This window comes from Osmia lignaria, chromosome 16 (assembly GCF_051020975.1).
Source record: "Osmia lignaria lignaria isolate PbOS001 chromosome 16, iyOsmLign1, whole genome shotgun sequence".
Lineage (NCBI taxonomy): Eukaryota > Metazoa > Arthropoda > Insecta > Hymenoptera > Megachilidae > Osmia > Osmia lignaria.
In genome coordinates, this window is record NC_135047.1 from 5,388,583 (window position 1) to 5,400,150 (window position 11,568).

The 11,568-nt window shown below is 35.5% G+C and overlaps 2 protein-coding genes across 10 annotated transcripts; one reads left to right on the top strand and one right to left on the bottom strand.

Moving 5' to 3' along the window:
* Positions 1–284: 284 nt before the first annotated feature.
* Abl (tyrosine-protein kinase Abl) lies at positions 285–8,687 on the bottom strand. Of its 9 annotated transcripts, none has more exons than XM_034316324.2 (16): positions 7,932–8,687; positions 7,264–7,414; positions 6,890–6,999; positions 6,520–6,818; positions 6,299–6,440; positions 6,079–6,209; positions 5,744–6,006; positions 4,961–5,132; positions 4,636–4,891; positions 4,443–4,565; positions 4,158–4,293; positions 3,784–3,911; positions 3,115–3,326; positions 1,966–3,035; positions 1,330–1,845; positions 285–1,219 (listed from the first exon to the last, which is right to left on the bottom strand). In XM_034316324.2, exons 1-16 carry the CDS (start codon positions 8,056–8,058, stop codon positions 709–711), a joined length of 4,347 nt encoding a protein of 1,448 aa, XP_034172215.2. In that variant the 5' UTR covers positions 8,059–8,687; the 3' UTR covers positions 285–708. The 9 variants fall into 9 exon arrangements, with proteins under 9 accessions (XP_034172215.2, XP_034172218.2, XP_034172216.2 ...); XM_034316327.2 differs by having other exon boundaries at positions 3,805–3,893; positions 7,264–7,417; positions 7,932–8,686; XM_034316325.2 differs by having other exon boundaries at positions 3,784–3,893; positions 7,264–7,417; positions 7,932–8,686.
* A 1,072-nt stretch (positions 8,688–9,759) lies between these two features.
* On the top strand, positions 9,760–11,429 carry Rab2 (RAS oncogene family member Rab2). Its single transcript, XM_034317716.2, has 4 exons — positions 9,760–9,932; positions 10,496–10,635; positions 10,729–11,085; positions 11,177–11,429. The coding sequence occupies exons 1-4, from the start codon at positions 9,887–9,889 to the stop codon at positions 11,276–11,278; spliced, it is 645 nt and encodes a 214-aa protein (XP_034173607.1). The 5' UTR covers positions 9,760–9,886; the 3' UTR covers positions 11,279–11,429.
* Positions 11,430–11,568: the final 139 nt, after the last annotated feature.

Consider the following 11,568-nt stretch of genomic DNA (forward strand, 5'->3'; position numbering starts at 1 on the left):
CCAGTTTAAAAACTATTGTTCAAAAAATTTAAGGAACCAGTATATTTAATCCTTAGTTAGTTATCATACTTCTAGACTCATCTTGTTTTTGAGACTTAATAGTTCTTTTTCTTTTTCCTTTGTAAAACTCAATTGATAAAAAATATAAGTGAATTACTCGCTATATGGTCTTTTTTTCTCCATATCAAAAGAATAATACTTTTAGTACAACAATATCCCTAAATCCGAACGAAAATAGCTAATCGCAGTCTATGATAAGAAATATATTAATGAAAATCGAAATATATTTTTTATTCTTTAATTTAGTATCTTAATTTTAGACTTCATTATTATTTTCCCATCAAACCGATATTAATTGAGGCCGTGTTCGGTTTGAGGCCTAATTTTTCAACACTCTTGGTTTCACGTATTCTCCATAAGCGAAATTTAGACTCTTAACAGAGTCATCGTCAGAGAAGGTAGCAGCAGAATTAATAAAGAAATTCATTACGAAAACAAACATAAAACAAAATTTCAAATGAAACGGGGGAAGAACTATAAAGTTACTTAGTACGCAGAACCGAAATTTAAAAGGCTAATTCTATCCAAGAAATAAAAAGGGAAGTTTAAAATATATAGGACCGAGTATACAGACGAGTATGATTAATTGTCAGATGAAAATGAGGACGAGAACAAGGGGTAAAGATGAAGAAAAATGATCTTTCTAGTTTATCTTTGCACAGCATTAACAACATCCTTTATCGTGTTTTGCAGGTCAGTAAGAAGCCTTGTATTCTCTGCAACGTTTCGAGTACCAGCTGCACGAAGCTGCCGTGCCTGAAGCTCTAATCTTACAAGAAGTTCGCGAAATTGAAACCGCGCGTGTGGTGCTATACCGCTATCTGCAAGATTCGTGCACATTCCATGTAATAGCCCTACCTTGTCTGACAGCTGAAGCCAACTGGCCATTACTATTGTTGAACTACTTTTCAAATTTAATACGCTGCTCTCGATCAATGTCGAAAGCTCCAATACTGCCTGTTTCGCTGTCTTTGAATCTGTATTCTGTTTGTTTAGGTCGTCTTCAGCGTGCTGGGATTTCGTACAGTTTGGCGTTGCATAAATCGATGAACCAAAGTGCTTTGTCGACGAGCACAGTGGTTTTAATGGTTTGGCAGGAACTGCCGGTTTTTCTGGTTCAGGTGGTGGCCACAGTCTGGCATCACTTTTGCTACCGGAACTATAAACATGAATCTATAATTAGCAATCATTAATATATTATAGTGTAACAATTATGAACGTTTTAAATAACGAAATATAGGGAATAGTATAAAGATTGATATTATCCACCTCTGACTACGGGTCGAGGCTCCGCTATGATCCTCTGGTGAGTCTTCAGTCTGGTCAAGCATCTCTTGTTTGCCACTACTTCCTCTGACGTTAAGTTTCGGACTGTGAGGTTGACTGTCACAAGATTCTTTATTTTCCCAAAGTTTCTTCAAGCTACTGATACTACCGGTACTTCTACGCTTGTCATCTTGTTGCTCTTCCGATTCTGAGGATTGCTCAGTAACGGTACTTTTCTCTTCTAAAGACTTCTCCTTTTCTGCATTCTCAACTTTTCGAAGTCTCGCCTTGAAATCAATTATTTGTCCATCGGTTGCTTCTTCTTTCTGCGGATTATTCCGTTTGTCTACTCTCTTCAGCTTGAAGCCAACGTTTCCACTGGAGAGTAGTGATTCGGTCACTGGAGATGATACCGACGAATCCTTGTGAGTGTTATGACTTTGTTGTTGCTGCTGTTGTTGCTCTTGAGTTATGTCATTGGTTTTTAAAGTTGACACAGCGTACTCGTTTTGGGCGTGTCTATTACAGTCAAAAAAATATATATACAACACGCAATAAAATATAAAAAATTAATTATAATATGACATGTGTATACGATAAAATATAATATAAAATATATAATTGTTTAACTTCAAGTACCTCTGTCCAGACTCCATATTAAAACTAGCGCAAAGTTCCGAAAGTAACTGGGATGCTGGATCGAGAGGTGCGGATGGAGTGTTACTTGTCGCACCGGGCTTCTTCGTGCTCGCGCCATGCTTCGTTTCAGCGCTTTGTTTAATTTCATTGATCAATTTTAATTCCAACATTTCTTTCATGCCAGGTTTACGTTCAAAACTATCGGGGGGTGTGTTCGTAGAAATTGGTGGCGGAGGTGGCGGTGGAGGAGGTGGTGCTTCCTCAGGTGGTGCGGCAGGCTCGATCATCTCCATTCTGGACTTAAACCCCGTTCTTTTGTTATCAGAATTTCTACAAGAATTATCTTGAGTTTCTCTGCGCCTTAAATTAACTCCAAACCTCGAACAAGCTTCTTTGACAGAAGGCTCTATATTACTAACGTCGTTTCTATCTTCCTGTTGCTCGCTATCTTCTTCCTTCGTACGCCAATCCGTATTCTTTGCTTTTCTTATAGAAAGGGGAGAATTTCTGATCTGAGAGATTTCGGTACATGAAACGGGAAGAGGAAGTTCAGCTTGCTCCTGACCAGAGAAAGTTTCATCTGGGGGAGGAGGCAAGTCTGCGGGTGGAGGAGGAAATTCTAAATCAGCTAATGACGGTTGAACGGATCTTGATGGACTCGCGGTTCTGAAGTTTGAGTTACTCGAAACCCGAAAAGTTCTTAGACCAACACCTTCGGACTGATTGTTCTTTCTTACGGTTACTACACGGCCACGAGGGGAATTCGGAGGTTGGTAAGTATTAACGACACCGCTGGAAGAATTACTGCGGGTCATTTGAGGTTGATTTCGTAGATTGCTTTGACGAGGAGAGAGTGATCTATGTTGCGAATTATCGATAGAAGTCTCGTGTTGTTCTATTGAACTAGGTGCCATAGAAGAAACCACCGTTGAAGATTCTTGATTCGATGGCATACCACTTTGACGCAAAGATTCTAGATACGCTCCGATTCTAGCACCTTTTGGTAATGTACCATAACGATTAATAGCTCTTTTTACATTCTGCACTTCTAATGCTCCCACTTGTACTAGCTAAAATAAATTAAATTTTAATGTTTCAATATTAAAAGGAATATACTGATTTTTCTTCTTTTTTTTTTGTTTAAATTACCTTTTGCGGTAATGGTTCCTTTGATGGATAAGGTCGTGGTTTAATTTGTTTCTGAGAACAGGCTAGACCAGGTATGGGCTCCGGAGACGTCGATGGTTGTGGGATAAAATTTGGTTCCACCGTACCTTGAGAACCCTCTCCGTCCTCCTCGACTTCGCAGCCTCCTGCAGCAATCGTTCCTTGAGCCATCGTCGCGAGATCTCGCGCAATACCTGAGTTCCCATTTAACAACAAACCGTACCGGTACATATTCTCTTTCTGCTTAGAGTCCCTTCGCTGAGAGCGAACAAATTCCGTAAGCTCGAATAACGAAATACAAACAATATATTTTGAAAATTAAAGCTAGATCTTCGTTTACGCTACTATATTTAATTGAAGAAAACAAAATAACATTGAATTTTGTTAAGTTAGTATATTATGAAGGTATTCATTCAATTAATAAACACAACTTAACATGAAAATAACAGAAATTAATATATCAAAATAAATTTCGTATTCATAATATTTATGATTATTGTATAATTTTGAATCTTTCAAATAAGTATAAAAAGAAAGGCTCAGATGCAGAAAAGAATCGAGCATTAAAAGCCATGTACAGAGCTTACGGTAAGGAAACTGAAGCAGTACGTGCACGTATCAGTACGCTCGATTAATGTAGAATGAAAATACCTTCGAGAATCTTATCAATACCATTTAGATCCGTGGCATCGTCGAGAGTCATGGTGTTTGTTTCAGTATTTTGGGTATCTTGCTCTTGGTAGGCAGAATCGCGAAACGAACTGCACGACGACAGCAGGCTGTTACCCAATTGTTATGTTATCTTATTACTCTATGAGCAACATTTATCGGTGCTCTAACTAATTGAAACCTCGATTGTAGGAAAAGAATTCGATTAAAAAAAAAGTATCTATTTTAATGATATACCAAACAAAAAATATTTCAAATAAAATACCAAATTATTTAATTACTATTCCCTGTAAATTTAGAAAAAACTATAGATGTAGTAATCGAGGTTTCGCTGCACCGAAAATAAAAAGACGTACCTCGTTCTCTTTGGAGGTGCCGGAGCTTGTTTTCCTTTTTTATTCGTAGAACGCCTCATTTGGACGATACTACTGTTATTTTTACTCGATAGACCACCCGTAAATGTACTCAGCTTTGTTACCGAACTAGTAGTTTCTACAACAAGTGAATATTATCTTCCCTTACAAGAATCAAATTATTATGAATAAACATAAAATAAAATGACAATTCACTCATTCGTATAATGACTGAAAAAGTTATTACAAAATAATAATAAATATTCTACATATTCCCTACATGTATACCTGAAGAGGGTAATGGCTCGGAGACTAGAACAAGCCCATGGATGTTTCCAGTACTACCAGTCTGGGATTTCTTATATGAAAGCAAAGGGATATCACCTCCTCCTTGCAGTTGTTTTTCCACTTCTATAATGACGAATTACATTGAAAATAAAATTTTATAGATTAATTAGAAAATAATTTATGTTTATTTTACCCTCGGTAATACTGGATTCTTGGAACATATTTTCAAGAGAATGATGAATCTCTTTGAAGGTAGGCCGGTCAGCAGCAGCCCACTGCCAGCATTGACGCATCAGTTCGTACACCTTTGGTGGACATCCAGGTGGACATTCCATTCGGTAGCCCTTCTCCAGCATGTGATACACATCCGTTAAGTCGACGCCAGGATATGGAGACATACCATAGGTCGCTATCTCCCAAAGTAAGATTCCAAATGCCCAAACATCAGACTACAAATATGATATAAACAATTAAGTACAATGTATATGATAAAGAAGCTAACAAAAATGTTATAGTACCTTCGTAGAGAATTTGTTGTAAGCTAACCCTTCCGGAGCAGTCCATTTTATAGGGAACTTCGCTCCAGCGTGAGCCGTGTAGGTGTCATCTCTCATCAACCGGGCCAAGCCAAAGTCAGCGACCTTCACCAGATGATTTTCACCGACTAGGCAGTTTCGAGCCGCTAGATCTCTGTTTCGAAAGTCGCGATGTTAACGCGAGCTCGTTTCTTAAGAGGAGAGGACGATGAAATTTAAAACATTTTTCCTAACTAATGCGTATCATTGTATTTCTTCAGTGATACTTGCGACGCTACGAATCGCTCCCTAAAAACAGCTACTTACAAGAAAAATATTTTGAGTGTAGCGATTGCGTTATGGCACAACCTACTTTTTTACTAATTACGGAAACTACACTATAATTCACGACATAGAAAAAATTAATTCCTTATGAAATGTATTATGTAAAAATATGGGCATATTACATCTTACATACTTATTAGACTTTATTAGTTCTTTCTTGGAAAAAAATATTTAAGTTACCCTCAGTAAAATTTTAAGTCCTTGATCTTCTGAAATGAATACGCAAATGTTTTGTAATAATTATAACGTTTCATAATTTTACATCACAGGACAGCACCTAACAAAATTAAAATACTCACAAGTAAAATAATATGAAATAATATTAAAGATACACTGTCAAAATAATTCATTAATAAAATTTGTTTAGTTTTTGTAGCTATTTATAATGGAATACAGTATCAGCAATAAAAAAAAAGGATCATCAATTTTGTTAATTCATACCTGTGAATAAAATTTCTACTTTCCAGATAACTCATCCCGCTAGCAATCTGCGTGGCCATATGCATCAAAACGACGGCATTGATTTGATGCTTGCTCTCGTTCCGCAAATAGTCCAGCAGATTCCCTTTGCTCATGAACTCTGTAATGATGTAAAATGGTGGTTCCCGAGTACATACACCTAATAACTGAACTAGATTCCTGTGTTTCATCTCCTTCATGATTGCAGCCTCCTCCAGAAAGTCTTTTAGAGCCATTGTATCTTCCTGCAAAATGTGTAAGTTTTACAAATATAAAATAATAAACAATTATCATTTGTATCGCGATATAAAACTGACCTTCAACGTTTTTACAGCGACGGTCATGTTATATCTCTTCCATACCGCTTCATAAACGTCCCCATATTGTCCTCCACCTAATTTATGCCTCATGACTATATCTGTCCTATTAATCTCCCACTCATCTGGTTCTGCATTTATAATTATTATTACACATTTTACTACCTTAATACAACTTTAAAAATTATTGAGTGTTACATAATAAATTTTTATAACATACCCGGACTAAGCGGAAAAACAGTCGGTTTGTTATGCTTTGGTGCAGGATAAAGTAGCTGTGTGATTAAGCCATCAGCAAGCATTGAATGATGATGTACCAATTCTGCCAGAGTATTAAATTTGCTTTCTGTTGTGACAAACATCTAAAATATTAAATATTTTCATTATATAATTATGTTACATTATCTTACTGCTAATATACAGTATATGTGTATACTGTACCTTTCCTTCACTATCTTCATTGATCCTGTAATGATAGACTCTACCCTCATATCTCAGAGAAATACTGCGTTGCCCTGGGCTGCTTTCTGACTCACGAACCAGAAAGCTTCCATTTATACCAGAACTTAAGAGATACTCAGCAGCATTCCTGGATATCCTTCCATGATACCATGAATGCTTTTCCAAGGAATTTACAGGGGTGACATAATTTGAAGGAACCCACCCCACTTGACCAGTACTTGAATGAGCTTCACACCATTCTCCACTTTTATTATAACTTAGGATACGAACTTGCTCTCCTAAACCCAAATTATTTATAACATATAACACAATTCTTTTATATAATATAATAGATATTATAAGCATTTACCTTTTTTAAGACTAAGTTGGTTTTCTCCACCTGCTTGAAAATCATATAGAGCAACAAACAGTTGCGGGTCATCTTCCTCCTGTGCTAATAAGTTTTCCTTACTTGTCCATCTATATGAATAATTCAAATTGTAGCTTGAATGAATTTTTATATGTTCAGGTTTGAAATATATTTATGTACCTTTTATTGTAAGACTTTAAATAATAAGTTACAAAGTATTATCAGTGACTTATAAACTATGTGAAAGTACAAAACCATGTATCATATAACATTAAGAAACTGATGATTTGAAAATGATCAATCAGTGAAAATATAATACAGTTAAACTTATGAACATAGTGGCTACAGACAGGATAAATACAATTAAAATTAACCTGTTTGCAGCTTCCAAAAGCCCTGTAGATGAAACACCAGCATGTTGTTGAATATTCACTTGCTGTGAAATTGGTTGGATGGCAGAGCCACTAGGAGGATCACCATCAGGTAATGCCGGAATGTGAGGTAGTGGTCTGCTTTGTAAAAGAGCTTCTGCGCAACATCATAATACTATTGTACACACATGACCATAAATTGGAAAAAAAATCTAACATTCATATATCCAAGGTACAAAAATTGATCCATATTATATATTATTAAACTTATAGATGTATTTAACAGTTCAACATCTTAAAGTAACATATTTGATCTTACAATTTTGTGTTATTTCTTCAACTGATTTATTAACAATATTATAACTGAGTGTTAATTATCATTCATTAGTTTAATAAAGAAGTTCTATAAACACATATACATGCAAGTACATAAATGCAGAAATTATATAACCAAAGTATTGCTTTTAATATAGTGTTTTTTCCATGTCATTTCTTGCAGCCTATTTTTTTCATAAACATTTATATTTGAAATCTGTTTCAGTGCAAACAAATTATATGATTGCAAGAGAGGGAAGGAAAGTGTGAGGGAGAGGATTGAAAAAAGGGGCGGAAGTAAGAAAGAAATAGAAGATAAAAAGCGAAAGAGTAGGAAAATAAGAGAAGGAAATTACCGCTGTGTTCTGTAAATATATTGGAACCAACAAGACGGGACTCTTTAAGGTTCCTTGGCTGTTTGCGCGTCTGTCGCGCAGTAGAGCCGGCAGGAACAATTCTCTCCTTAGTCTGTTGAGCACCCATAGTTCCCGAATTGGCATGCCCTTAGATTAATCCCGGCCGCAAAATTGCCGGGGCCGTTCACTCGGCACATTCACTTTCGGCCTGACAGTCTAACTCCAGATCGCATCTCTCGCCGGCCTCTGCCGACGACGAGAATATCTGAGATTCACCAATCTCACCGCAACGCGAACCTTCTATTCACATTTTTGACCAGCACTCAAGATCGACATTCTCGCCATGTTTGACAGTTTCGACGTCGACGATAGCTCGATTCGTACCGTACTGTTTACTACTTTTACTTACCACCAAAGTCATTGCCATTTCCTCATTGGACAACCAATTTCTTGGACAAAGATTTCATTGGTCAACTGCTTTGTTAACCGATAACATTGTCCAGATCTTACACTCTTTATTCTTTACAACATCCAGAACAAACCATTACAATTTGACAGCCTCGCTTGCAAGAGTAGAAATAATAAGTTCCAATAATTGCAGGTGCGTTTTTGAACAGGAAATCCCAAACCACGTACTATGGGACTGTCCGAAATATCTGACGACTAGGAAGAAAATGATCAAAAATTAAATAAAGGTTTTCAAAATATAAAGAAAATTGAACCGTTTCTTCAAGGTCCTAACATAGTAAAATAGAATATAAGGCGAGACACGATTGTGAGAATCTAGTGTTGTTATACGGATATGAGATTATGTATTTTATGAACGTAAATATATGCACACCGCATATAAGGCTTATGGACCTATGTAGGTTTGAAGCTGTTTTTTATTTTTAATAAAAAAAAATGTTGGGGTGTTTGGGATCCCAAAACCATGACGCCTCGAAAACAAAGTGACTTAGTCCAGTGATTACAAATGTAGGAAACTTTGTTTTCGAGAGGTCATGATTTATGGGGCCTCAGACACCCTCAGATGAGATTAGATTTATATGCAGAGAGCAAAGCCAGTATAATAATCGTACCTGTTTTACCAGTCACTCTTTTACCGCACCTCAAATTTACCACCCCTTTTATTTATTATTTTATCCTTCCTTATGATCCACGTCTCACTTTTTCCAGTTATTTATTATTTTATCCTACCTTATGTACTAAAGTTCATCCTTTTCAGTTATTAATTATTTTATTCTCCATCATGGGTCAAACCCACGCTTCCTAATTATTTATTACAAGATCTAAAAATTATTAAAATAATTATTTGACAAATTTATATTTTCTCGACCACTGCGCCATCTATACAAAAGTGGCGGAAACTACTCAACAAATTACCGACTTATCGACTGAACTTTTGACAGTCGGTTATCGACCCTTCGGCAGTCGGTAAGTTAACGAATAGTTTGCGCCGCTTTTATATAGATGGCGCAATGGCCGATGCTTGGGGTGCTAAGGACCCCGAAGCATGGGTGATACTCTTTGTATACCGACATCATTAATACTCTTTAATTGACTTTGTAATCGTTAAATAATGAATCTTTAAGAAAGTTATAACATGATTTTCGAATGGAAATAGGTTTATTTTATGATTTAATACAGTTAAATATATTTATTACTATTTAGTAATTAAGTATAAGTAGATTATAATATTTTAACATTAAATTGAAAGTGCCCCGGTTTTGGAACACAGCCAACCCTTACAAAATACGTCGATGGCAGCGACGGCAGCGCGATATCGGAAACCCGAACTTCTTACGAATAATACGAGAAATCCCGAGTGCTACCGAAGCGATTTAGTGACGTCATGCTAAAGCAGAAGAGATAAGAAAGTCAAAAAAGTGAAGTTCTGTTTTCTAATATATTCTCAACTTTTATAGGCACCTTTGTTCGCTACGTAATTTTGAAAAATGTCGTACGCATACCTGTTCAAATACATCATCATTGGGGATACAGGTAACTACATGATACTCCTCAAGAAGCAAATAAATAATTCGCAAATTCTGCACTACGTCGACCGTGACAGAACCCATTGTTTTCGTTTCTTTACATGATAATATTTTTGATTCATAAACTTTAAAGTAATTCTAAACTTTGTAATGCGCATATTTCTCAGTAGCGTTTTGTATTATTAATTAAATGTTTCTTAATGTCTTAATTGTGTACAGTTTTCTTTATATCATATTTTTGTCAACTTGGAAGATGTCGTATTCGTTTATTTACGCTAAAGATAGGTTTCACAGCAAGTTTATCGCCTTATTGTTTATTGTTTTGTATAGAATAAGCGGATATTAATATTAATTAAATTGTTAACCATTGCTCTTATGAATTTTTTATATAAATATTACTGTAACATTATTGTTTTTTGTTTGATAGCATATATTGTTGCAATTAATTCTTGATCTTTTGTTTGTTAATATCAAGTTAATGTTTCATTTGAAATGTATATTGTATATTTATTTATTGTAAAATTATATATTGATAATTAATTGTTACAAAAGTAACTATTCTTTAAATAGGGGTTGGCAAATCTTGTCTTCTTCTCCAATTTACGGATAAAAGATTCCAGCCTGTTCATGATCTAACAATAGGTGTAGAGTTTGGTGCTCGTATGATAACAATTGATGGAAAGCAAATCAAGCTTCAAATTTGGGATACTGTAATTATTTATCTTTTACACGCTTGCTTGTTAATTTTTGTATAAACTTTTAAAAGATAACAGATGTTTGATGTAATTATATTGAATTCATAGGCAGGTCAAGAGGCATTCCGTTCTATTACAAGATCATATTACCGTGGAGCAGCAGGAGCTTTATTAGTATATGATATCACACGTAGGGAAACATTTAATCATTTGACAACTTGGTTAGAAGATGCAAGACAACACTCAAATTCTAACATGGTGATCATGTTAATTGGTAATAAAAGTGATCTGGATAATAGAAGGGAAGTAAAGAGAGAAGAAGGTGAGACCTTTGCAAGAGAACATGGGCTAGTTTTTATGGAAACCAGTGCAAAGACAGCAACCAATGTAGAGGAAGCATTTATCAATACAGCAAAAGTAATTTATGAAAAAATTCAGGAAGGTGTATTTGACATAAACAATGAGGTAAAATCAAAGTTACTCAGACTATGACACAGCTATAATATTATAACATTTTTAAAATTATTATCAATAAATGCATTCGAAATATTTTCAGGCAAATGGTATCAAGATTGGACCACAACATTCACCCACAAGTCCTGGAGGTTTAGCAGGTACTGGTGGACAAGGAAACACGCAGGGTGGTGGGTGCTGCTAGGGGCTGGGGGTTGCCTGTCCACCGCTTCATCCTTCTCCAATTTAAATTAATCTTTCTACTCCTGCTCCCCATTTTATTCTCAACCAATTACTTTGTATATTTGTTTGCGCATGTCGCATCATAAGGTAACAAGTGATTATTGGTGTATTTATTATTTAAAAGAAAAACGTATACACGTACTGAATAGGAATATTATAAGGTAAAATGTTATATATTGCTTAACTCATGAAATCTAATAAAGTTTTCATTTACAGATTATCATTGATGTAAATTGATTATTTTTAAATAAT

Bases quoted from the DNA above. Each gene is read 5' to 3' on its own strand.
- Abl (XM_034316323.2), bottom strand. From the start codon at position 8,058: ATGGGTGCTCAACAGACTAAGGAGAGAATTGTTCCTGCCGGCTCTACT. The intron at 4,566-4,635 runs GTAAAATAAACA...TCGTCATTATAG, and splicing joins AGAATCCAGTATTACCGAGG to AAGTGGAAAAACAACTGCAA. The intron at 3,036-3,114 runs GTAATTTAAACA...AATTTATTTTAG, and splicing joins AGGAACCATTACCGCAAAAG to CTAGTACAAGTGGGAGCATT.
- Rab2 (XM_034317716.2), top strand. From the start codon at position 9,887: ATGTCGTACGCATACCTGTTCAAATACATCATCATTGGGGATACAG. The intron at 9,933-10,495 runs GTAACTACATGA...TTCTTTAAATAG, and splicing joins CATCATCATTGGGGATACAG to GGGTTGGCAAATCTTGTCTT. The intron at 11,086-11,176 runs GTAAAATCAAAG...AAATATTTTCAG, and splicing joins TATTTGACATAAACAATGAG to GCAAATGGTATCAAGATTGG.